Source organism: Babesia bigemina (genome assembly GCF_000981445.1).
Source record: "Babesia bigemina genome assembly Bbig001, chromosome : III".
Taxonomy (NCBI): domain Eukaryota; phylum Apicomplexa; class Aconoidasida; order Piroplasmida; family Babesiidae; genus Babesia; species Babesia bigemina.
In genome coordinates, this window is record NC_027218.1 from 945,108 (window position 1) to 972,007 (window position 26,900).

General features: G+C 44.7%; 6 protein-coding genes across 6 annotated transcripts; 2 read left to right on the forward strand and 4 right to left on the reverse strand.

Moving 5' to 3' along the window:
* Positions 1-262: 262 nt before the first annotated feature.
* BBBOND_0303790 (hypothetical protein) lies at positions 263-1,749 on the forward strand (the record flags this gene model as incomplete). The annotated part of the gene is made up of 2 exons (XM_012913207.1): positions 263-586; positions 682-1,749. 2 exons carry the CDS (start codon positions 263-265, stop codon positions 1,747-1,749), a joined length of 1,392 nt encoding a protein of 463 aa, XP_012768661.1.
* A 1,224-nt stretch (positions 1,750-2,973) lies between these two features.
* BBBOND_0303800 (hypothetical protein) lies at positions 2,974-9,720 on the forward strand (the record flags this gene model as incomplete). Its single annotated transcript, XM_012913208.1, has 1 exon — positions 2,974-9,720. The coding sequence occupies one exon, from the start codon at positions 2,974-2,976 to the stop codon at positions 9,718-9,720; it is 6,747 nt and encodes a 2,248-aa protein (XP_012768662.1).
* Positions 9,721-19,905: 10,185 nt separating this feature from the next.
* On the reverse strand, positions 19,906-20,256 carry BBBOND_0303810 (hypothetical protein; the record flags this gene model as incomplete). Its single annotated transcript, XM_012913209.1, has 1 exon — positions 19,906-20,256. The coding sequence occupies one exon, from the start codon at positions 20,254-20,256 to the stop codon at positions 19,906-19,908; it is 351 nt and encodes a 116-aa protein (XP_012768663.1).
* Positions 20,257-21,268: 1,012 nt separating this feature from the next.
* BBBOND_0303820 (hypothetical protein) lies at positions 21,269-21,556 on the reverse strand (the record flags this gene model as incomplete). Its single annotated transcript, XM_012913210.1, has 1 exon — positions 21,269-21,556. The coding sequence occupies one exon, from the start codon at positions 21,554-21,556 to the stop codon at positions 21,269-21,271; it is 288 nt and encodes a 95-aa protein (XP_012768664.1).
* A 1,250-nt stretch (positions 21,557-22,806) lies between these two features.
* BBBOND_0303830 (hypothetical protein) lies at positions 22,807-23,263 on the reverse strand (the record flags this gene model as incomplete). The annotated part of the gene is made up of 3 exons (XM_012913211.1): positions 22,807-22,919; positions 23,053-23,079; positions 23,116-23,263. The coding sequence occupies 3 exons, from the start codon at positions 23,261-23,263 to the stop codon at positions 22,807-22,809; spliced, it is 288 nt and encodes a 95-aa protein (XP_012768665.1).
* Positions 23,264-23,638: 375 nt separating this feature from the next.
* BBBOND_0303840 (Replication factor C subunit 1) lies at positions 23,639-26,707 on the reverse strand (the record flags this gene model as incomplete). Its single annotated transcript, XM_012913212.1, has 3 exons — positions 23,639-24,010; positions 24,284-24,495; positions 24,562-26,707. 3 exons carry the CDS (start codon positions 26,705-26,707, stop codon positions 23,639-23,641), a joined length of 2,730 nt encoding a protein of 909 aa, XP_012768666.1.
* Between the last annotated feature and the right edge of the window lie 193 nt (positions 26,708-26,900).

The following is a 26,900-nucleotide window of genomic DNA, read 5'->3' on the forward strand; positions in this document are numbered from 1 at the left end:
AAATGAGGAAGCGTATCATTCTGGGGTTAGCTAATTAGGGTTGACTGCACCGTCGTAGAAAACGCCTGTATCATCCCGCACATGTGATGTATTTTGCGTAGCTTCAATCAACTTGATTTAATCGCAATGGATTATATGAAACATGGTACTATGTATTACGCCTGATATTGATGTTGCGTTTCTGATGCTTATGTTATGAGCTTCCTATAACAGCTTATTGAAGTCATTTTGAGAAGAATACAACTATAGTCATAAAGGAAAAATGACAAAATCGCAGGCAGACTCTTCAAAGGAAAAAGGTGATTACAATGTGTTGGGGAAGTCACTGTACAACCTCGTGTCTTTTATCGAAGGCTACGACCAACAGGTGTTGTCCATGTGTATGAGAGCTTTCGAGTTAACCTTAGGTTTTTCCCAATCTCAGTTGTCCACGTTGGCAACTGTGTCTACTATGTCCCGCATGGGTTGCTGCTTAATCTGGGGTTTGCTGGCAGACACGAATGAATCTAGGTATGTACTTGGAGCTGGTTTATTATTGATGGGCGTGGCCTCGATTTTTCTAAGTTCTGCATCTCACTATAAAGTGGTAGGTTGCAAGTGTTACACTGCTCATGGCTTCTGCAGATTGTGTTCTTGCGTTTCTTGCATGGGTTGGGATTTGCTTGCGTCTATCCAGTGCAGCAAAAGATTGTTGCAGAGTCAGATGATTCAAAGGAATCAAATACTTCAAATGGAGAAACGGGGCAACAACAAACAAACAAGAAGCCGAAGAGTAGTAGTAAATTCACCATCTTCCAAGCGTTGAATTGCATTGGGCGTTTGTTATGCGCCGTCATAACTACAATTATTGCGCGCAAAGTATTATTGGGGTATTATGGCTGGCGCACTTCTTACGTTGTATTGGGCTACATTTGGATATTATTTGCCATTGGGGTAGTGTTTGGAATGGAACTCAAAAAGAGTTCCACAGGTGACGATTCAAGAGCTCCAAGCAGCTCAACGTCTGGAACGCCAAGTGAAAGATTTACCGATAAAGTATCTGGCGCTTTTTCAGCAGTTTTTAAGTGTAATACGGCAGGGATATGTATATTTACATTATTTATCGCCGAAGCTCCGATGTGTGCTTTTAATTATATGACCATATACTTACAATATTTGGGAGTATCTGACACAATGGCAGGCGTTGCGATTGCTGTCACACTGATAGGGGGTGCAGCTGGGAGTGGAGCTGGGGGCAAAATTATTGATAAAATTGGGGAATACTGCCCTGAGTATGGTGAACTGGCTTCTGGAATCGCAGTTATGTTTGTCAGACTTGTTGTGTGTCTATTATTTTTCCTAGGGAAGCCACCATGTGGTAGGTTGCTTTGGTATCATTACGTAGAATTGGCAACGCTTGGTGGAACATTAGTCACTGTTGGTGGTGTAGATAGGGCAATTATGAGAGATTCTATTGAAGATAAGCACCAGGCTACAGCAGCTGCCATAATTCGAACCATATCGGGAATTTCAAGCAGTGTAATTCTCTACCAGGTTTCCGCATATTTGACTGAGAGTTTGTTTGGCTACGTACCCTCTAGAGAGTCGTTTGAAACAATGGCCACGGATATTAAAGAGAGAAATGCCGAGGCCTTGAGGAAATCGATGATGTACATTATTTTGGCGGGTACATTACTCAACGTTGTTTGCTATATTGCGATGTGTTTTACGTATGATAATGAGAGGCAAAGTAAAAAGAAGATGAAATAATAAGAAAATTACATACTAAAATATGGCGTTCATTGAATAAAAAGCAGACAAAATGTTTGAGTTTACATCTGCACAGAGCTATTCAAACCTTTATATCTACGTTATTATTCTGTTCTCTCATTTCATAGTGTGCTATGTGGCTACGTGCCTTGGGCCGGTTTTCGTGTTTGCGGGGCTAACGCCTCACGCTGAAACCGGTTGCGGGATCCGCGTCGGTCCGTTGCCGATCGTCGCTGGTGCTATCCGTGTCACCAATCCTGTGTGGGCTTGAGGGTCTTCTACAAAATCGTATTCTTCTCTAGGTTTAATGTCCCTCATTACATATCTTACAACTATCAAACATATCTGCTAGATGAAAGCTCTCAGCTTCATATCCTCAACGACGTCCCTGGATCTCCTCTTCCTTTATGCCCCGTCTCCACCAGGTTGCCTTCGTTGACAGTTCCGTTGTTCACGATTGTGAAGGCGGTCGTTATACTATCTACGATGTTGTCTTCTGGTAGAGTATGCTCTCACCCCTTGTGAGACTCCTGAGTTTGGCATGGCACCTTCCATGATTACTATAGTCCTCCACCTGCGCCTTACTGCTATTCACTCCTACAATCGCCTTTCAGCTAGGTACATCTTGACTGTGCTTAACAGTTACATCGGCAATCCTCCATACTGACGTCACATTCTCATCCATCATGCGTCGAGGATTCCTCTAGTTGTGAACGATGCGGAGGGGTGAAACGCCATTGCCCTTTCCGCTTCACGATCACAGCATGCTCATATTCGTGTAATCACCGCCCAGTTGCTCGAGTCACATTTAGGAAGACCGTTTTAGTATTATGTTAAAGCCGTGCAGTGGCAGTGGGGCCGACCAGTAATTGCAAAGGAGTGGGAGAGAAACCGATACGAATATTAATGAGCACTTCGTACAGCTTTCAACTATTGCATTGATGCTTTGAACATTGGGATGTATTTTGGAGGTCTGACATCACCTCCGAAACGGACTAGAATTTCGAGCTGTCTGGGTGCTGGTGGTTGGGATTAGGTGAGCGAGGTGGATGCTATTTATGTAGTGGATTAAAAATACGCCCACAATAGGGTAGATGGTTGAGTAATGTACTTTGTTAGACCTATAGTGCGCATCGCATTTTTGCAGGAGTCAAGTATCTGCAACCTCGAATTGTTGGTGGGTGATTTGAAGTTGCGTATACATTGACCTATTGCTTGTGAACTATGGCGCAACATTTCAAGAAACTTACTGACTGCCCTGAAAACCTTAGGGAGGCCATCGACTGGCTCATACAGGTTAGGCATGGTGGTGATGGTAAAGGTCTTGAGAAGTTGGCTAAAGCTTTGACAATATTGATTGGTGAGGCTATAAGTAATGCTACTAAGAGCTTTGATGACCGTCAAAAGCAACTTGAATGCGCTGATAAATCATCTGATCAGCATTCCCATCATTGCACTAGTCTCGATAAACAAATTAAGGATGCCAAAGAAAAATCCGATGACTCAAAGGCTCTTAAGATTGAATCCGACAAAAAGAAGCACATTGATGCAGATCATTCTCTTACTGAGGATGCCAGAAAAAAAGCATTGAATGGTATTACTGACCATAGGAATCAACTTAATGAACTTCAAAATAAGCTTGAACCATTTTTTAATAAACTCAACAAAACTACGAGAAATGATCGTGATAGCATTTTGCATAACCTTTGTTCCGGCCTCGAGACTTTCCTCGGCTTCAACGCTGCAACCAAAGGCTACACTGGCAAGGGCATTGTTTATGCCGATCTTGACCGGCTATGTGATGCAGTTATGGCGTTTTTGTACGGGGTGTTGGAGAGGTGTCACAAGTTGTTAAAACACTATAATAGGGATATTGATGATAATATTCGTAAATTGAAGAATGAGATAGATAAGGGTGTGGGTGTTAAAAGTTTTGGCGAGGCCATTGAGAATGTTAAAGCGGGGCTGAATGGGTACGAGAATGAGTTTGGCACTAGGACTCAGAATGTAATTAACGGAGTGTCGACGTATCTATCTCTTTTAGGAGGACATAAAGCATATTTTGATACAATTCCCGACAGGACATTAGTTAAAATCAATAAGTATGTTGGTATATATATTAGAGAGGGCAACAAGCTCATGGGCAAGCTCATTGGAGATGGAGACACAATTCGAGTCATTGACGCAGAATTGAAAATCAAGTTATATCACTCAATAGATGTAATATCACATTCAATAAAAAACCTCGAGAAGGTGTCGCAAGACGATACCCTCTTACGAGCTGTGAATGCTTTACAGGGAACACTGGACAGTTTGCCCGGACAAGTTGAAAATTTTATAAACACGAATATTGGCACGACTGTTAAAGGTTATGAGGTAAAAGTAGAAGAGTTTAAAAAGAGTGTAAAAGATGAAATTGAAAAATCTCGTGACACTTTCCTCACCGAACGTCTCAAGCAAGCTCAAATAGATTTGCACAATGCTGTGCGATGTGCAAACAAAAACGCTTCGAACCTGGGAGGATTGAGGAATGAAACGGTTAAAATGGCCGTAGAGGCGATTCAAACGCGATTAAAAAGTGCGGACGAGGATGTTAACGATGAAGCTTCGTTGAAAGCGTTGAAAAGTGATACTGTTGATAATCAGATCACAAACATAACGGGAAAGCTTAATGAGGAGAAATGTTCGCTGGAAGTTAAAAACACAATTAAGAGTCTACAAGTGTATATTGGCGAGCCTGATGTAATGTTTAATGAAGCTCATCAGATCGAGTTGGGAAAATTGGTTATACAAGCGCAAACCAATTTAAAAGAAGCTCTTAAATGTGCTCAGGAGAATGCCAAGAATATGGGGGGATTAAAGAATGTAAAGGTTGCGGGGGTGATAGGTAACATTCAAAAGAAGTTTATTGAGGTGGATAATATTAAAAAGATGAGAGACTTACAGGAATTGGAAAGCGAGTTCATGAAAGGGGAGATTCAGAAGATAACAGAAGTACTTAATTATGAAAATGCAGCTGGCGTTACAACCAAAATAAACAGTTTACCGAAGAATATGGCTACTCCTAAAAAAATTTTCGATACAACTCATGAACAAATATTGACTTCTCTAGCTAATAAAGCCCAAAAGGAATTGTTGGAAACCGTCAAAAACACCAGTGAATGCATCCAAACGCATGGAGTGCTGCATAAGGAAAAAATTAAGAAGGCTCTAGAAGGAATAGAAGAGGCGTTACGCGATATTGAAACGCCAGGTGTAGACATAGAGAGGTTGTATCAAGTGGTTACAGGCGTTGAAGAGCAGCTCAGTCAGCTAGAAAGCAAGGTTGATTCAACCTTACAAGCAACGGTAAAACCGGCTATTCAGAAATTGAATGCTGATTTTACTCCTGTTAAGGCGACCGTAAATAAACGCGAACCAACAAATAACGCTGAATTGATCTTTCTAATAACGGCGACGAAGATGTATGCTATTGACGCACTTCACCTGGCTGAGAATTATTCGGTGGATTCCACAGGAAATTCCAAGGAGGAAATAGTTGAAATCGTGAATGTCATTTTAAAAAATCTGAAATCATTAGATGGCGCCTTCTCAAAAATTGATATAGGTCAGTTTCACATAACCATAAATCCGAAATTTGAGCCTCTCAAAAAAAATAATGTTTCTTATAGTGGAATAAGTAAGGCGCACCTCGACAACCTAGGAATAGATGATCTAACCACGAAAATTCAGCAAGCTGAAAAGAGTCTTATCCGTGATATGGTTGAGTCAGCAAAGCCCAAGATCAATTTTTATTTTACTAATTCCAAAAGTCTAGCAGGGCAGATTGACAAAAGTGATACCACAGAACTTAAAAGTACATTAGTAGAGCTGGAGAAAAAGTTGGAAAATCACACTCAGATCAAAGATGTAAATGAGTTTTACACGCTGGTGAATAAGGTTTGCGCTGAATTTGAGAAACTCAGAACGCCGCATGGTTCGTCTTCCGATCCCACTTTTAAAAGTTTGCTTAGTGTAATTCTAGAGATCGAAAAGCCTGCATGGAAAGCACTTATCAAAACCGAAAGCAACATTTTTCAAACGACAATAAACTTCGCCAGGGCTGCGGTTAGCGCTGCGGTTGAGAAGGCTAAGAAGGATATTAAAGCAGCGGAGGATGAGTATCAGATAGAGATAGGCCGTATACGTTCACGTATTGAAGGTGAAGTTGAAAGTATTCAAAAAAAAGCAGGAATGGATCAACTTGGCCAAGTCACATCTGGCATTTCCCCCTTATTCGCAACAATAACCGAAACAATAACCAATAGATCAGTCTACTCGGAAGACTTGAGAGAACGAATGAATTACTTTGGTGCGCTCAAAGACTTAATCGAACATACAATCAAAACTCTCGAAACGGCTTACCAGAAAGCATATCAGAGTGCAGCCAAATCCTACCTCAGTGGAGCGATTGATATGATTAATACGACTGTGGAGGGGGCGGAAAAAACGTATGAGGGTGCTGTCAATTCGCATATCCAGGCAATTAGGGAGAAAGTTCCTCAGCTTGCTCATGAGAAATTTACCAGAATTGAAGAAAGAGAGAAGTTGAAAACCTTGTTCGATGCTGACTTTGATACTTTGCAAAAACAGATCAAAGTCAATTCTGCCTTTAGTGATGATTTTAATGCCCGTAAGACCATTTTCGACAATTTGCAAATCTTAATCAAGCATACCGTAGAAAACCTCAATGCCGCTTACCAAAAGGCCTATCAAAGTTCGGCCCAAAAATATCTCGCTAAGGCTATTAAAGATATTAGATCGAAGATTGCAGATTCGGAGCGGATGTATGTGGATGGGGTAATGGCTGAGGTTCAGGCGGTTGAAAGATTGATTTCTGGACTTGAAGTTAAAATGTTTAAAGTTGCAGGGCAGAGAAAGGGGTTAGGTGATAGATTTAATGCACCTTTAGAAATTTTACAAACTGCAGTCGCAAGCAAATCTGTTTTTAAGGAGGATTTAGATGCCCGAACTAACTGTTTTCAAAATCTCAAATCTTTATTAAGTAACACTGTAAAAACTCTAGTTGACGCGGCAAATACTTTCGACAATTGTGCTGAACGGGTGGAACATTATCTCACGGAATCGCTTAAGGATGCATCAAGAAGGATCAATGCGCTAGGATCCAACATCAAAAAAGAAGTAAAAAATGCTTTCGATGAAATTGTTTCACACGTCTACGATATGTATTCCAAAGACAAAATTGCTCAGTTAGACGCTGTGCAAGAATGCATCACGGAGCAGTTGGATAAAATTAAGAGCATTATAGAAAAGGATAAAAAAACTAGTATTAAAGGGCTCCTAAAGACGGTTAGCGGTTTGAACACGAATTCTAAAGAGCTTTATAATAGGCTTGAACAACTCAAAGATAAGCCGTCTATCGAATTATTGGCTCCAGCGGTCAAATCATATTTAGACTTAATTTTAATATATGCTTGGAATGATATGGGGACATTATTGTATACTGATACTCTACAGAAGAGATCGTATCAGTTTAAAGGTGAGAAAATTAAAGATAACTTCAACGAATTGTTGAACCATCTTGCTACAACAGACAAAATATATAACTACGATCATACGTTTGTTAATTTGCTCGAAAAGCTTAAAGACGTTTTGAACGATTTATCTCCTCAGGAATTCGGTGCCATGGCATATCCAGTCTTCGATGCTCTCAGAAAGGGATTGAACGGTTTCACCGAGCAATTAGGGTATGTGTACATAAACAAATACGTTGGATCTAAACCAATTGAGTGGCATGTAGATAAGCAACAGACGAAGCTTAGCCAAGATGCAACGCGCTGCGCCAAGATATTCCTCACCCTCATACCGGAGTGGCATAAGCATATACCCTATCTCAATAGGGAATGTAATAAAGGTTGTACCGACAAAAATATATCACTGCAAGAACAGAAAATGAATAGTGGGATCACAAAGATTGTTACAAATCCCCTCGGTCTCTGGTTTGATTGCCGTGGTTACAAGGTATCTGGGTTCGACAAGCAAGAGGGTGAATTGAGAAATAACAGTGGTTGCACAGGTAAAAAGATCGGTGAAAATCTTAGGACATTTTTCGACAAAAGAAACACTTTTGGCAATCTTTTGTACTACCTTTATGAATATTATAAAGTCTGCCACGTCAAATATATCCCTAGCCCCAAGCCTCCAACAACAATCTGTCAGATGCTGCACTGGCTCTGTGGCCTGGAGTATACTCCTATGTACGAAAACGTGAAAAGTTACCTTCAGGAGTGGTTTAATGATTTCAAAAAAGAGCATGAGATCGAGAAAGCATTACCGGCCACCGTACCAAAGAGAACAGGTCACGAGGTCGTCACAGACTTCAATCTCGGTAATCTACTTGGGTCTTACCAAAATGTCACCATACGTGCATCTGAGGTATTGCTTGCCATCCTTGGATACGGAGACGCAGACGGGCGTTACGCCTGTGAGTTCTACACCAACCCATACAATCTATATTACCCGACTGACAAGGCCAAGTGCTTTGATATGCTGGTCGACATTTGCTTGAGACTGAACCACCAATTGCGTTTCCTGTATATGCAGTGTCACAACGGCACCCGTAGCGGCGGTTGGGCTGACTGCCGATATGGTAAGAACATTGCAGGGTCGGCGTGGAACTGCAACAGGTTGCAATGTGTTGAGCAAGGCTGTGACCAAAACTGCAAATGGCATAATGACTGCGGCGTCAAGTCACCGCTACAATCGTTCCTAGAAGACGGCCTGAAAGGCTTCTTGCCACATCAGTTCACCTCACCCAGTTGCAAGCTAGAATGTTCGGTAAAGAACCACAACGGCATCCCGTGTAAGACGCCGATGGGCTTTGCTGATATAAGCATAACGGCTTCGTGGACCAGGACTGGACACGATATTAAGAAAGTGCTTGACCCGTACTGCGGCACACTACCGGATTCACTGAGCCTACTGTGTGCCTACTTCCTATGTCTGCTGCGCCGACCGCCTCAGACCCTGTGTGACATGTTCGCGTTTTATGAGAACTTCTTTGAGCATTGGAGCGGGCATTATGATAGCATGCGCAAGGAACACGTCAAGAAGCATAAGCACGATGCATTTTTTGCTGCCGTTGCGAGTGCTAATTTCGGAGTTGAATTCGACGGGTTGGACCCTACCACCATGTTCGGCAGCAGCAGTCATTCTAGCGCTGCTACCACTCACCTCAAAGGTGACCTGTTTGCTATTGTTAACTGCAAACCAAATGAGAACCCAGTCCATCCATGCGGGTCATACCTGCAGCCACTATCGTATGAGGTGCGTTGCGTATTCACCGAGAAACTCGCCGCCGACTATCTGTCATGGATTGTCTACATAACTGAAACGTTTTACAATTTACTTAATGACCTGTATAACAAATGCACTAAATGTTGTATCCAGCAACAAGCAGACTGCTATGGCAGAATATGTGCCAAGGGTTGTACAGTGGACTCCACTACTGAAGCAGCTGAAAGTAAAAAGCTCACAGATAAAACGCATGGAGAATTGTGCAACTCAATTGTCCAATGCGCCGGTATCCATCCAACGATATATGCAGCAGGATTTACATTTGGCAGCCCGTGGAGCCTAAGTGGCGATAACGGCGTCGGCAAGAAACGGTCATGTAAAGATTTTTGTACGGCGTTAGGAATGGTTGTTGCAAAATATAATGCTCTTTATAACCTTGTGAATAAGCACATTCCCGATTTCCTGTGGGAAATCAGATACAAATTTTTCTACACCCTCGTGGCTCTCTGGGCCTACTCCCTCCTCTACCTCTTGTATGTCATCATCGGACGCCTCGACACTTTCCACATCCGCTCCCACCTGAGACTGCAATCATCGCACAAAATATCAGCCCAGTCACTGCTTGCCACTGCACGTCTAAACAACCTCGCCAAGCTTGCTTACCTGCGGACGTGATCTAATTACTCACGATCGTGATGTTACTCACCACATTCACTTCACTGCTAACTCACCTAACCCACCTATCAGTAACGCAACGCATAATGTAGTAAAGTCATCATGTTAGTGTTAGTAGGTACGTGGTTATTAGCATCGCGCTACCTGACGGCAGCAATGCGGTGCATCGTTTGGATGAGCTTTTGGACATACGCCTCAGCAACTGAGGGGTGCTGTCATGGATATTATAGTGATTGTTATGTCAGGTAAATGAATGATGTGCTGTTTACTGGCTAGATGACAAGTAGATATGTGGAGGCGGGGCAGTGAAGTTTATCGATGTGATGGGTACTGGAAAACGCGGTAACGGGGATTTATTCGCAACCTTGTAATAACCATCGGGGTTTTGAACTAGCAGGTAATAACGGATACACGGTCATTAAAAAGTCATTAGCTTGACAGTTTTCTGTGTAATGCTGGAGTAGACAGGTCGTGGATGTTATCTTTTTAAATGACGTACTAATAACATCACGTTCAAAAAATGCTTTGTGAATGCATGCGGTGGTTGTGAATCGTAATGGTATCTTAACATCGGGAAATCTTGAAATGCGGTTGCCCAAGCACAGGACGAATGGTTTGCTCCTTGTATGGGCATTGCTATTTTATATCAATTTACGCAGGGTTTTAGACGCTTGAGGTACAATATTCATAGCTGTGCAGGGTTACTTTTCAATCGAGTTTGGGCGAAGATGACGAATTGTTGGTGCAGTGATTCCCATTGCAAGGGTAAAAGTGTCAAGTGCATTGCCGCTAGCATCGCCATCGTTGTTACGGGCGCTATTTTTTGCGTCGCCCTCGTTGTATTGGTTTTCTATATTCTTGGTAAACAGTACAACCAAAGTCTTGGCGATATCGTCAGCCAAATTCGTGATGGCTTCAGTGGCTCCAAGACTAAACTCAACTAATATCCCATGGTATCACCTAGTCCACATAGCTCCCTTTAGTTGTCACATCCGATGTCAATGTATTGATGTTGCCCGAAACGAACACAATCGTTGTTCTATGTAGCTGCTTGTTAGAGCATACCAAACCAGTACAATCGGCGACTGGTATTTAAGTTTCGTGGATAGGCAAGACATCACGGGACGTTACGTTCTTCAACACAACAAAGGACTGTTACATCACAGTCGATCACATAACAATCAATGAAATCATGTATGCTACACTTACTGATGGATGTCACTCAAGCAACATAAACGACTTAGAGTGAGGGTGTGTTACTGATTTTAGTGAGCCAACGTTTGACATTGATGGGATGGAACGCCCCCAAAGTTGCGAACTAAAAGTGGATGTGGAACATGTAGTAGTGTCCGAACAAGATGCACAAACGGTTGTAGTTGTTAATCCTGCTCAATGTGAAAATGCGCACACGATGCTATGTCTTAATGAACACCCACCGATCCAAGACTGCGAAACATTCAATAATACATCATTAGACAAGCACCATGCCGTTAATTGATCATGCTGTGCTCTAGGTGCGATAATAGTGTTGGTACCTATCATAAAATGCGCTGCAGCGTGTTCATCTGCGGGCGAAACAATAACGGACCCTGTGGAACGGCCTAATGCGAAAGAAGATCATGACGCATACGATGATGAGGATGATGAGGGCGACGGGGACGATGATGATGGGAAGGACGTTGAGGGAGTAGCTGTCATGGGCGAACGACCGCGCAGAAGAATAAGTTTGCTCAGGTGTTACATATTGCGTAGTGTCAGAATAGGTGGATTGCGATGAAACGGATGTAGAGCGTCTCAGTTGACAACATGGACATACACAGCTGGGCTTAGTACACTTAATACATTGTTTTTTACAATCCGCAGTATTGCATGGGTCTTTTGATAAGCCTGTATCGCGTTCAAGATAGAATTGCATACAGAAAGAGCATCCGTAATCCTGACATTCAGTACAACACCAGTAACAGCAATTGCAAACCTTCAGCGATAGACAACTATTATTGCACTTACTACACGGTACTCCTCCGTATATCTCCTTCCCCATCTTCCCCCTCCCCTCCCAGTCCCCTCAGCCTGCGAACATATCAATCACCTAGCAACGCACTCACCAACTGCAACACTACCACTGCCGCCCCCAGTCCTCTCAGCCTGCAAGCATATCAATAACTCAAGCAGCACTCCCCAACCTACTATGTACCCCTCACCTCAGCAAAGCGTAGCCCGTCCCATCAACCAGCACAGGCATGAACCACTCACCTCAGCAAAGGACACTGAGGCCGTCTCCCATCGGCGTCACGGTAGCAGCAAGATTAACGCCATCCAAATAACGGCCGATTACATCACTACTATGCTGCTATCACAACTGAAGTACTGCCCAGTCAAGGCATGTGTCTGGTATCCTGGCCGTGGCATGCAGGCCAACCGGTGCCAGTGGAGCAGTCAGCTTAATCCTTCATACAGTCCAACGTTGCTACATCAGATGCTAAATGTCATCACATTTGTGTCGTAGTGACTGCTTACATGAGCCACATCACTTGATTGATGTGCTCCTCATTTACACTGCTACCACCAAAGCCACCTAACTACGCCGTCCACTGGCCACGTCGGAGAGCCACCACTAAATTCATTGCCTAGCAACAAACATGTTAGCTATCTCACCAATAAACCACCCTCCATACTACGCACTTTCACCCATCACAACACGCTTCAGCAGCCTACATCAGTGGACTATCACCTGACATCGCTGCCCACTATAACCATGGGATGATGTAGGCACGTTTCACGGGTAGCTTACAACTCGAGATCAAAAACCAGGAACCTATCAATGCATGAACTACATTGCCAGCCAAATTGCTGAGTAGGCATTAGATAATATATTTGGGTGAGTGTTAGGCTAGGCGGTGGGTTGCTAGTTAAGTGAGTTACGTGAGTGGCGGTGAGGTGGTCTATCAAGGTTGCAGGTAGGTGATCTTGGCAAGTTTACCGACACGTGCGGCGGCGAGTAGTGATTGAGCGGCGATGCGATGTGATGATGGTGAACGCAAATGCGATTTGATGTGGAGCAGGTCGAGGCGGATGACCATGATGTGGATGAGGTACAACAAAGAGAGGAGCCAGAGGGCTACGAGAGTCCAAAAGAATTTACCTCTTATTTTCCAAAGGAATTTGGGGATGATGTCGTATACGAGATTATAGAGAGCACTGTCTTTGGATATAGCAATTCTCAATGTCATACATAAATCGCCACAGTTCCTTTTGAACCTGAGACCTTTATTGCCGTTAAGGCTACCTACGTCTCTGTAAGCGAACCCAAATCTGAATAATGTTGGACGCATATAGTTGCATTGAACTATGGAATAGCAGGATCCATCATGTTTGGAAGTTGGAGACATTGGCGCATCTTTAGCTTTGCACTTGTCTAGGCATTTATTTACATGGCACTTAGGTTGCAGAGATTCACAATTGTCGCAACATTCAGAATATAGTAGTTGCAACCACTCGTAGAACGTTTCTGTGAGATACACTATCCACGATAGATACCGATCAACATGTTTCTCAGAATACATACGGAAAACGCTTTGACATAGAGGCCTTAAATATGAACCGCACGGATGAGCTGGAGTGGACGTCGAGCTATATTTGCACTTTACAAGAGCATAAAGATCACCTGTAAGATGCGTACTCTTCTGGCTGGTAGGCTTCATCCCATGATCGCTGTTTTTGAATATGGGAGTAATGTCTAGTGTTGTATCCGCCAGCTTGAAGTTTGCATTTTTAACTGCCTTCTCAAGGGCATGTATCCCTTTGTCATCCCAGCCAACAATGAAATTGTAATAAAATCCAAACATATCACCTAATGTTTGGGGTGGATTGGGAAGTAAACAATTCAGGTAACTACACAACGTCGTGAGAAAGGAATTTTTAGCTCCACAGAAAGCGGCAAGACTATCTGCAATGCGTTTGCCCTTATATCTATGAGACGCCATGTAAGTTATATCTACAAAGCCCATTGGAGTTTTACACGGCATACTAGAGTGTTTTTTAATCGAGCACTCAAATTTGCCTTTTTCAAATTTGAGTGGATGGGGCAAGAAACCTTGCAACCCGTCCTCTAAGAAGGATTGCAACGGTGACTTGAGGCCGCAACTAGTATTTTTGTTGCACATTTGGTCACACGTTTGCTTATGGCTTGGGTTGTCCGTTTGGTTAGGGCATTGCTTGATGTTACACTCCCACGATGACCCGCCAAAATCTCGACCATAGCAGCAGTCAGACCAACCACCGAGATCGGCGCCATAATAACATTGGTTATACAGGAAATATAATTGATGGTGGAGGCGTTTGACGATATCTAATAGGATACAGATTAAGCTGTTCATATCGGTAGGATATAGTAGACCGTCCGGATTAGTGTTGAATTCACAAGCATATCTACCGTACGCATGGCCATAGCCAAGAATGCTGGTGAGCACACGGTAAGCATGGTCACATACTTTTTGAAGCGTGAGCGTTACCATTTCATAGGTAATAATTTGGGGATGTGCATCAAACTTTTTCTTGTGGTGACTTGTAAGATCATCACTTGACGTTTTAAATAAGGAACGGAAACACACTGTAACTTTACCATAGGACACATTATAGCGCAGACCGGCCAACCACAGTAACATATCATAGATACTGCAAGGTGGATTGGAGGATTGTGAAACATCAAAGTGGCATACCTCGTTATATTGTTTGACGTGCCAGTATAGACACGTTATAGCGTCAAATAAATTAGTGCCCTTTGGTTTCGTGGAACAAACTCTAAGGTGTTCTACATGATCGGTATTTTTAAGTTTAGCATCGAGTAAATCGCAAATAAATTTACCGTCGCAATCAATTTGGTTACGTAGCTCACCATTCTGTTTATCTATGTCGGACACAATATAACCAGATCGATTGAAAAATTTTCCACTTTCTGTATTGATATGTATTTTAGTGCCTCTCCACCCATTCGATATAAGTTCTGTTCTTAAATTATCGAAATCAAAGTAGAGTGTGGAAAGCACCGTCAGTAAACATTTCGCACAATTTTTCCCAGCAACTGTCAATGCGCCATCAGACGTGGGATCATGCCACCTATCTACAGAGTCCGCTCCTTCGTATACGTTTATGTATGCCATTTCCAACTCAACTACCAATGCATCGAAACCACGCCTAAGACAGTCCAATAATACAGAGTTGGTTGGGCCAGCAAACATCTTTGGTGTCAGATCATTAAGTGTTGTTTTAAATTCGGAAATCATGGTAGCAAATGTATTGTCGAAGTGCGCATTTTCCGCGTAGGAAAGCCTTGTGAAAGGCGCACTAAAAGCTTTCTTAAGGTCCTCCAATTGAGATAGAGCCGACGAATCCCCATAAATCTGAGTCATAATATAATTCATGAGCCTGGTGATTAGCGCATTGATATTTATGGACCTGTATTTCAAGTCACCTTCATTTATTAATTCGCTTACGCTACTCGTCATTTTATTAAGCAATCCTTTAACTCCATTCTGAACATCAATTTTTATGCGCATTTCTATTATACTATACTGCTCCATTACTCGCTTATTTAGCGATTCAAAGTCAGCTTTACGATCTTCTGCGAACAGTTTACGGACCGCTCCCGTTAACGCATCGAACCCCTTTCGTACTGCCTCAGAGAGTTTCTGTTTTAGGTCGTCAACCACAATATTTGCTGTCAAGTGGGCTGATTGAAGTGTCGACTTAACGACTTGTATGCCATTGGTCAACGCTTCATCTGCATTTGTCAGATTTACATAAATACCTGTTAAAATACCTGCAAGGTTATTTTTCAGGTCGGCCATTTTGTTTTCAATATCATGTTTATAATATTCAACGCTGCCATGCGATTCCATTTCTTCTTTAAGCTTATCAAGATCTGTGATAATGCTCTGTAGTCCATCAACGTCGCTCTTGAGTCTACCCCTACTACCATGTTGCAATATTGGAGTCAGCTTCTGAATTGCTGTGGCCACGGTTTCCAATGTCACTGTTATGTGTTTGCCGTAGTCTCCATTCTTGTCGTCAAATTCTGTGCCAATCTTGTGTACACTGCTGATAGCATGCTTTAGCAGCTGTTGGATGCTTGACGTTTCGATCAAACGTTCCAGTTCAGCCCCCACGCCATTACCAATACCAAGGAGTTCGTATAGTGTGTAACGAATGGCACGGGCGAGATTTGCATCACCCGTTTTATCTTTGTTGGAAAGAATGCCATTTTCACCGGTTTCAACTTTCTCGGCTATCCCGGAGGCAAGCTGGCTCATTTTGAAATCCGTATTAATTTCTTCACCAAGTAACTTTGCAAAGGCATTGCAACCTAGGACAACAGCTTTAAGATTATTATCAATAGTGCCGTCGTGTGTTACGCCTCGGAACGATGGAAGAGCATCTACGATTTGGTTGTTGATTCTCTTCTTGATTTCATCTCTAATGCGGTTGTTGAGCGCTGTATGGTTTACATCCCTTTCTTTGTGATATACTCCCTTCAATCCCTTGTCCGTATTATCCGCAACATATTTATCAATCCACCCGCTGACCGGTTGATTTTGCAAAATATCATCTAACCATCCACATACTATGCCCTCAATACCTTCGGATCCTTCAGCCTTGAATTTTTGAAAATAAGATATCACGTTTGTCGTTATTTTACCAAGGATATTTGCTTCACCAGTTTTGGTCAATTCCTCAACAAGCTGCGTAATTTTCCCCTTAAGCAACTCCCAATACTGGTATATACTACCTTGCAGTCCACCTTTTATACCAACACCAACTTGAATTTCCCTGAAATAATTCTGAGTTTCCTCTACCAACTTAGCAAGCTCCTGTTTCTTATTTCCTAGATTCGTATGCAAAATGTTCACTGCTTGCTTAATCTCGTTGAAATAGTTAATAACTCTTATTCTAAAACTTTCAGTATACCATCCAAATTCCTTATCCAATAAATCCCTGCCTGCATTAATGGATTCCCGTACTGCCCCAAAGTGGTCGATTCTTGTTTCATCCAAGTCCTTCAGCTTCCCACCAATCTTCGCAAATTCTCTGTCCAAGATGCTTCTAATCCTCTCAGTTTCATCGATAATAGCCTTGTCGAGTATTGCCTTTTGATTCACTAACTCCTTGTCCACTACCATGGCCTGCCGATAGAGATCCTCATTCTGAAACTTCTCACCAAATATACCCACAATTTCATCTATTATTTTAATAGACATTTCTAGCGTTTTCCGAAGCTCCAAATCCAATTTGGAATTGGCGCCGTCGGCCTGCGTCACCTTCTTAGCATACTCACGAGCATTCAGCTTCCACGTGCTAAATTGCTCATCCAGTGACTTCTGTTTTCCTTCTTCCACATTCGTTTTATGTCTCATAAATAAGGTCAACAAATCATTTATGGGCCTTTTAACATTTTCCGTTCTCTTTTCCATCTCTCCCTCATACCCCTCCAACCACGCCTTCACCGCGCCGACAGCATCCACAAGCCCTTTACTGCCGGTGCCAATATTTTTAGATAATGTTTCTAGTACTTTATTAAGCTTAAGACTCATATTATTATCATAAGTTGACACTTCATTTTCGTTTTCCACACTCTCCAACACACCACTCAAAAATGCCATCACTCCATCACACAGCCTATCCAGGTCGGAGTACACAATCCCAGTGCCGTCGTAGCCTTTGGAGGATGGATTGAAGCCGAGGAAAGTCTCGAGGCCGGAACACAAGTTAGCTAAAATGCCTTCATTGCCATTTTCCGATGTTTTTTTAAGATCTTCCAAAAATGGTTCAAGCTTATTTTGAAGTTCATTAAGTTGATTCCTATGGTCAGTAATACCATTCAATGCTTTTTTTCTGGCATCCTCAGTAAGAGAATGATCTGCATCAATGTGCTTCTTTTTGTCGGATTCAATCTTAAGAGCCTTTGAGTCATCGGATTTTTCTTTGGCATCCTTAATTTGTTTATCGAGACTAGTGCAATGATGGGAATGCTGATCAGATGATTTATCAGCGCATTCAAGTTGCTTTTGACGGTCATCAAAGCTCTTAGTAGCATTACTTATAGCCTCACCAATCAATATTGTCAAAGCTTTAGCCAACTTCTCAAGACCTTTACCATCACCACCATGCCTAACCTGTATGAGCCAGTCGATGGCCTCCCTAAGGTTTTCAGGGCAGTCAGTAAGTTTCTTGAAATGTTGCGCCATAGTTCACAAGCAATAGGTCAATGTATACGCAACTTCAAATCACCCACCAACAATTCGAGGTTGCAGATACTTGACTCCTGCAAAAATGCGATGCGCACTATAGGTCTAACAAAGTACATTACTCAACCATCTACCCTATTGTGGGCGTATTTTTAATCCACTACATAAATAGCATCCACCTCGCTCACCTAATCCCAACCACCAGCACCCAGACAGCTCGAAATTCTAGTCCGTTTCGGAGGTGATGTCAGACCTCCAAAATACATCCCAATGTTCAAAGCATCAATGCAATAGTTGAAAGCTGTACGAAGTGCTCATTAATATTCGTATCGGTTTCTCTCCCACTCCTTTGCAATTACTGGTCGGCCCCACTGCCACTGCACGGCTTTAACATAATACTAAAACGGTCTTCCTAAATGTGACTCGAGCAACTGGGCGGTGATTACACGAATATGAGCATGCTGTGATCGTGAAGCGGAAAGGGCAATGGCGTTTCACCCCTCCGCATCGTTCACAACTAGAGGAATCCTCGACGCATGATGGATGAGAATGTGACGTCAGTATGGAGGATTGCCGATGTAACTGTTAAGCACAGTCAAGATGTACCTAGCTGAAAGGCGATTGTAGGAGTGAATAGCAGTAAGGCGCAGGTGGAGGACTATAGTAATCATGGAAGGTGCCATGCCAAACTCAGGAGTCTCACAAGGGGTGAGAGCATACTCTACCAGAAGACAACATCGTAGATAGTATAACGACCGCCTTCACAATCGTGAACAACGGAACTGTCAACGAAGGCAACCTGGTGGAGACGGGGCATAAAGGAAGAGGAGATCCAGGGACGTCGTTGAGGATATGAAGCTGAGAGCTTTCATCTAGCAGATATGTTTGATAGTTGTAAGATATGTAATGAGGGACATTAAACCTAGAGAAGACTACGATTCCGTAGAAGACCCTCAAGCCCAAACTGGATGGATGCCCGCATGGATGGCACCAGTGACGTCCGGCAATGGACCGGCGTGGATCCCGCAACCGGTTTCAGCGTGAGGCGTTAGCCCCGCAAACACGAAAACCGGCCCAAGGCACGTAGCCACATAGCACACTATAAGATGAGATAACTTAATTTAAGGGAAGTCAATAGAAGAATGACGATCATTAGAAGAGTGCCGCCAAAGATGTAGCCAAAAGCAATGGCATGGCACGTGCCGTCATGGCCACTTTGTCGACCACAAACGCACTTTTTCGACTGAACAACCATTTTGACTCAGTCCAGTGGACACGTTACCCTGCACAGCAATGAACAACGTAACTTATACTTCAAATACCCTCAGCCAACTGACGATATACAATGACCATACCCACACCCCTAGCCCGCCGATCCCCTTGTGCTGGGGCTACCATAAATCCAGATGTCCCAACGCTGCCATGACATGAATATCCAATACCCAAGCATGTGGCGAGGCGCATGCTAATAATCAAGTGAGACTTCCATCTCGACAATACCGGTGTCTCCTGTCTAGAAGTATGAGCAGAGACGTATCAATCGGCAACGTGCTCGCAAAGCTTCATAATATCAATTATTAGCACAGATGCGATGTTATATACCAACCTACACTCTATGCCGGAGCAGTTAAGAATTCATGATTGCCATACATAATTTACGGAGCTCTGTTTTAACTTGAAAGTGCCGTTAAACCGTGTCGATGCAGTCTTCATAGCATCTCTGCGCCAATCCGTCCAGCTGCATCCAAACCCTCCAGGGGAGAGGCGCCTTCTAACTGTTGAGGGGTTAGCGGCATGCCGCTTCTCCCCAGCTTGCGCCGGCCCTACCCTTCCTCCACTGAAAAACGGCATGACCTCAGTCGTCGCATCTAGCATCAGCTGCTGGTGCTCCCGTCTGACTCGTTGCAGTACACTGGTCGCTCCCGTTTGCGTGCTACTAGTACGCCTATCTCCAGTATCCGATCATGTCCTCGCCCTCCGCATCGCGGTAGGACTTCGCCTCCATGACGGCGTGTGTCCATTCGACAGACTTCTTGCCGTGATATGTCGTAGTAAGCCTCTCCCTCCGAGCCAATGCGGGGATCGTTCCTTGGCCTATCCGTGAGGCGGCCCTGTTGTCCGGCCGCTCCGCTTTCTTTCCGTGCATAAGGCTATATCCACTCCCCCGGGGGCATATAACGAAGTTGTTGCTTTTAACACATATATTGAAAACGCATTCGCGTTGTTGTTCCGTGTTGTACGAGACATTGACTCTAAACTTGCCGACGTATCCATCCACCAGAGGCCACCTTGGCATGTTCACCTGCCCCGTGCCGAAAATCATGTGGCGCATATCAACACGCTATTAGCGTACTTCGAATGTGTTCTGTCAACGTCTTGAGCTAAACAGGATACGACCCCGAATGTGCAATAAAACATATCATCCAAGCGCTATTGTACAGATGTCATTAACTCCAGCAATGAAGAACGTGGCGTAACAGCAAGATCATGCGGCGCCATCCCCAGCTATATGCACCATGATTAGGTGAGACATTGCGCCACTTAAACTGATGGTTGCCCCTGTTGTTGAACTAGTCAATGAAAATTTATGAGTGGCTGAGGCTAACCAATGTGCTCAACACACATGTTACGGAACCATTGTATGAGTTGATCAATGTGGCATAAATACACCGGTAGCAGTCAAATGGATTAAAACTCCGAGTGCTTGGGCATATAATCATGATATTCTTCAGAGTCTGTGGCAATGGTTTAGCGCAGTCCCCGTCCCCTTACCCAGCCGAAGCCGTCATTCACTTCACTCAGGCACTTAGATGCCAAGCGTAGAAATAAGTCGGAAATGTGTGTTGAACTATTATGACAAGTCACGAAAATGTTGATCCGGCGCTACCTCATTGATCACTAACGACCTAAGAAAGGCGGTGGGTGACAGGGTGGATTGTGAAGCTGGGTGACTGGTCGGCCACCCATATTGGCATCTTTAAACTAATGTGCTAGGTGAATCTGCGGTATACGTGTTAGGTGATTTGATGGCACGAGATAAGGATTGGACCTGTGGATAGGTGACGACTAAGGCACTGATAGGCGAGATGGCCAGTGAACGGCTGAGTGACGTGATATGGATGCCAACGGTGTAAACAATAAACATATTAACAACGCTATGTGGGTCAGCCATGAACTTCTCAGCAAGCAAAAGTGAAGACATTCATAAGCGGTGTTGGCAACCTTGTACGGTCTGTGATGGATGGAGTTGACTGGGTGACTGGTACCGGTTGAACTGCATGCCAGTGCTAGGATACCGTTCACATGCTTTATCTTGGTTGTACTTCAGTTGTGATAGCTGCATAGTTGTGATGTGACTGGAGGTGTGCTGGATGAAGGTAGCCCTGTTGGTGGTGCAGCCGATGGGAGAAGGCAGTGTCCTTGGCTGAGGTACGTGGTTCATGGTTTTGTAGGTTGAGGGCAAGGTATATAAGGAAAGATGAGTGGTGCCTGTAAGTGCCGTCTAAGTCGCAGAAGGTGTGACGGCGAACAGTGTATATGCTGTAAGCAGTGTTGTAAAGAGTGTACGGACCTAGATATTTGTTCACAATGTTCATCTGGAGAAAGAGGTCGCAAAGATAGTGATAGCTGTAATCATATTAACTGTAAGACCCTATGTAAACCAAATTGTGAATGCTCATGTTGTTATAGTAGACGTGCACGGCTTGCCGCCGCTGTAATCGCCTTCGTCATCATCATCCTCATACTGCTAATCCATTTATTCGTCTTTCAAATTCTGCCTTTACCCCATCTGCGGGAATATATCGTCCGTAAGTTGCCGTTTTGCATCGCATTCTACAACTAAGTCTAACACTTTGTATTGTCGCACTTGTATAAATGATTCAAACATCAAGGCCATAAATCTTGTCTAATAATGTATTATCAAATGTTTCGTAATACAGCATAGACGTCTAACCAGAGGCAATCACGAATTATATCGGCACATAGCATTGGATGCACATTGGCGATTCAATGGAATTAAGTTAATTCGCCTGTAACACGTATTACCATGACGTCATAACATGCTTTTGCATCCGATACCACAAAAGACGGTGCACCCACGTGCAATATTCATTGCTACTTTACCGCCACAACCCTGATGAAAATCGCTATCTTTAAAGTGCCACGGCTAACGCACGCAGCCACTTAAGTACAATCATGCGTGTAATGTATTTTTAAGTTGAATATTTGGGTTGGGTTGTAGCATTAATCACCATATTAGGATCCTAGGTCGGAATTTTGGGCATAGCGTACAATGTTCCCAAACAATTCCATGCATAAACTCCTTCCCTCATGGGTTCATCTATGTCATTAGTGTTACTGTAACAAGATGTCATCAATATAACAAATATACGTAAGCGTCGATGTAGGAATCATCGATGCGTTTTCACTCCCAGCATGGAGTTTGATAAGGTGCAGAACTTTGTTTCACGCGAAACCATTTGTGGTCATATACATTGGAAACCAAATGGCACTGGCGATGAATCTATATTATATTTGATGGTGAAAGTAGATTACACCCATGTCAATAATAATACGACCATACACCCCGCTAAAGGATGGCAGCTACATCACATAAGTCATGAATATAATTCTGGTATAACCATAGAATCATGCTTTGTATGCAAGTGAAACTTCATATGGTTGCTGCAATCGTGCACATACAAATGCAAAAACAGCAGCTTTTGAGCTCAGACGTGTCTAATATTAATGCCGACAAACGTTTACCGTAAAAGGCACATATGGCAAGCTTCAACCCGTAGAAGACGAATTCATGCGCGAAACGGCCTCCGCGTGCTTGCGCTTCTCAGCTGCTAGCATATCTTCCCCTTCGTCGGAGCGACGGCGATTGTAGCAGTACAAGGAGACCGTAGCAGCTAACAATACCCAGAACTGCGGCGTTAGCGGGGTCCAGTTGCGCTCAGGCACAAGTGTGTTCCACAAACGCTCGGACATACGGGCGCGTTCCGACGAAAAATTGCAGCGTGCGGGAAGCCAGCCGCGGGGCGGTAGGAGGCGCCGGAGCATCATGGGCGAATGATCTTTGCCTTACGGATGTGCATAAGCATCTCGCAAATGCCTATAAGAAATTAAAACGCGTACAAAACAGACGTACCTGAGCACACCAGCACGAAGAGCAAGAAGGCGAGCACGTAGAAACTGATGGTACGACGCTGCCCAGAAGTCTTGGTGCCGCCAGTGGATGCCACCTTCGTGGCGAACTTTTCGTTCCTAAGCCCGATCTTGCGCGATATGGCCGACATCGTGAACTGATAACCAGTAACACCGCACGCCATGGGGGCCGATGCAACACACCCCGTGATACGTCACCGGGATCCAGTATCGCGCCACGATTGGAGCAGCGGCGTGTTTTTATTATATAGATGTTTAAAATGTGTACACATCCTATTAACATGTCACACGAGTCTCCCGTTATATGGTTGGTGTGAAAGGGGTTGACTGAGCATCCCGCACACCTCTAATGTGATTTCACGCCGCCCAGGGCTACCAGCCTGTGAAATAAGCTGTGTGTATCACGATTATATTGTCATTAGTGCTGTTTTCCAAGCGGTGTGTGTAGCTCAGCTACCGCACATCAGCCATCTACGTTGATGGCGCAGCAGCGCCGCACTGCAATCTCACTTCTTGCCGCGAGGGGCGGCTTTGGCAGTAGCACGCTTCTTCGCGGGCTTCTGATTCTTTTTGACAAGTTTGCCTTCGCTTGCGGAGGATTCGGCATCCGACTCTACGGGGGGCTCCGCCTCATCCTCGTCGACAATGCGATCGACCGTCTCCTTCTTGCGTTTCATGGGTGCCACCTTTACGCTTAGCTCGTTGAGGCGCTTGGTCAACGCTGTTTTCTTACGGGTTTCGACCTTTTCGTATAGGTTTTCCTGCGACTTCAATCTCAGGGAGCACAGCGCATCCACCACCAGATCGCGGTTGAGACCGTAAGACTCGATCAGAGCGGCGGTTGCGTCAATGTCACCCGTAGCTAGCTCTTTCATGATCTGCGGGACGTTAGTTGCCTCAAGCAGGGGGGAACTTGCGTAAATGACCTCTAGTATTACGGAAGCAGGTCACAAATAGGCATCACAGTACCACAACTAACTTACAGCACAGGGATACGAATGCCACGCAATACGCGTATTTTAGCAATAATGTATGAGTAGTTATTCAAAGTACGCATTAAACAAGAAGCAAACACGTAAACAGTGATACATGGCGACAGGGGGAATCCGTTAACTCAAACACAATACAAAATGATTGCAAACGTAACCTACCCTGGTGTAAATTATGTTCAGATATCCTTCCGTCACAAGGGGGTGGGAACGCACGAGAGAACGCGGGCCCAAATGCTTCCCGATCTCGCTCAAGAAATTCCTATTCTTGGTCGTGGTGGAGAAGCGGCCCAAAAACTGCGGGAACATCAGACGCTCACGGCATGTGCCACCAGATGACACTATGGCCATCGCTGGTAAAACGCTAGACAACACTGCCAGGTCGGGGAGGAGTGAAAATGCCTGGCGCTGCGCACGGTCATATCATATGGCTAATAAACTCACGCGTTTCAGGAATTCCTCCACAATGTCCGCTTCAACGAACGTGCGCGACAATTTCTGGAGGATAGGGAGGGAGCCTCGGTGAGGGGGGAGATACTTCAAGTAGTTCTCCTGTATCATAAGCGGCATCATGTTGTAGTCGATGAAGAAGTACTGCTCCATATCGCGCACCCTAGTTTCGAATTCCGTAGCACGGACGTTGAACAGGCGCCCAGCAGCGTCGAACAGGTTTTTGGTATGGCCGATGTCTTTGGCATCGCCAACATTCGACGACCGCTGGCTCCCGCCGGCCTCGTGTAGCGTGTTAAATTCGATGGCGTTCAAAGCGTGCCGGAAGTCGCCACCACCCTGCTCGTACAACTGAGCGACAGTATCTGCTGGGACTGTAACTCCTTCAGCATCGCAAATGAGTTTCATACGGTTGCGGAACTGTGCGAGCGTGGGAGACGAAAAACGAACGTCCAAACTCTTGTTGCCCAGGGTGGTCATTTTTTGGTTGTGACGGTCGTTGCAAATGCAAATCATGGGGCAACGCGAACGCGGTAACAGGGCTGCGACTGCCTGCAGGCCACCACGGTCGCCAGCGCCCATACCATCAACCTCGTCTAGCAGCACGAGCGTGCGCTTCATCTCGCACTGCCCAGTGAAGGAAAACGATTGGCCTCCTGTAGCAAGCATAGATATCTTTTCGACGGCGGATTTGTTGCGCAGGTCAGACGCATTAAACTCGACGCATTCGTAGCCGCATTCTGCAGCCACCAATTTCGCGGTGGTGGTCTTGCCAACGCCCGGCGGGCCCGACAGTAATGCGCAGGCGGGCCCAGAACCAGGCGACCATGACTGCAGCCACTCAACTACCTTGCGAATGTTATTCTCGTTGCCAGCCAAGTCGCTGAGGCGTGATGGGCGGTACTTCTCACAGAACGGAAGCTTGTGTCCGGACTCAGCTCCCGCTTTCGTTAGGGGAGCGGAGGGCATGTTCTGCTTAGTGGCTTCAGATTTCATTGATTCGGCCATGCTGTTGCACACTTTGTCATAGTCAATCAATTCCAAAAATTGAGCTTCATTCAATATGCGTATATCCGCGCGTTGTTGCTTGTTGAGTTCAACGGCCTTCTTGTATTTGGTACCCGTTTTATAGTGGCGGCCGTCCTCAAGCTTTTCACCGCACACCAAATAGTTAGTTTTACCGCTAACACCAGTGACGGGAATGCCTCCAAGCTTGCGCACGAGTTGCAGGACTGAATCACGATCGATGGCTTCCAAGACCCCGGTGAAAACGAACCGCATACCGTCCACCTCACCCTCAGGAATTCGTGCATCTAGAGTAGCATTCCTCTTGCCACTTCGTACCGGAGAAGTTGCTGCGGATGAATTGGCCGACGATGGAAGCACTTCATCGTCGCCGAAGAGGTCGGCAGCACCGTGACTGGCAGACAGCGTGCGCTCCACTTTCTCAGGTACGGGCTTGGTAAGAGCAGTTTGAGTCGTTATTTCTGATTTAACATCCGCAGTTTTACTCAATTCACGCTTAGGTGATTGCTTCGCCCGTTCACTTCTGACGGGAGAGGTAAACATAGATATGGGAGACGCTTTTCCCGCTGGATCACCTACGCCGACGGAACAAAGATAGCTGTCCAAGTCGATGCTAGGCTTTCTTGCCTTTGTCACCTTCTCTGACAGGTTAACCAAGTTTTTACCGCTCGTTGTGTAGCAGTCAATGTCCAGCTGCACGTCGCTTGTCTTGCCTATACCCTCAGCGGGAGAAAATGCGGCTCCCCCTTGCTCATCCTTCAGATATGTACGCACAGTAGCACCGCTTTCTTTCTGTGGCTGTGCAGCGGTGACGCCTGGCTGGTCGAGAAGCCCATCCGAGTCGTCGTCAGAGTCGACCAGCCTCTTCAACCGCTTACGCCTACCGCCGATGGCAACTTCGTCGTCTTCATCGCCCTCGCGTTTAACACTGGCGACTACTGAATTCGTATCGCCCTGTTTAACTCCATGGGACACGGCCGATTCGTCTATAGACCGGCGGATGGTGGTCTTAAGCTCGCCAGTAAAGGCACGCTCAGACGGTCTTTCCGGCTCCTCCGGAGCTGCAGGAGCGGCCTTCTTAATGCCACCGAAAAAGGAGCGGATATCCATCCTTCTAACACTCACCTCGGGAATATCCAATGAGGCGATGTGTAAGGCGACGTCAACGACAGCGGCAACGCGGGATCGTCCGAAGTATCATATCCTAGCACTTTTCAACGACAGTTCACGCAAATGGCATAAAATAAATATTTTGGGTCGTAAATGCCCTGGTGTAGTGGCGATGGTAACATCAATATATTGT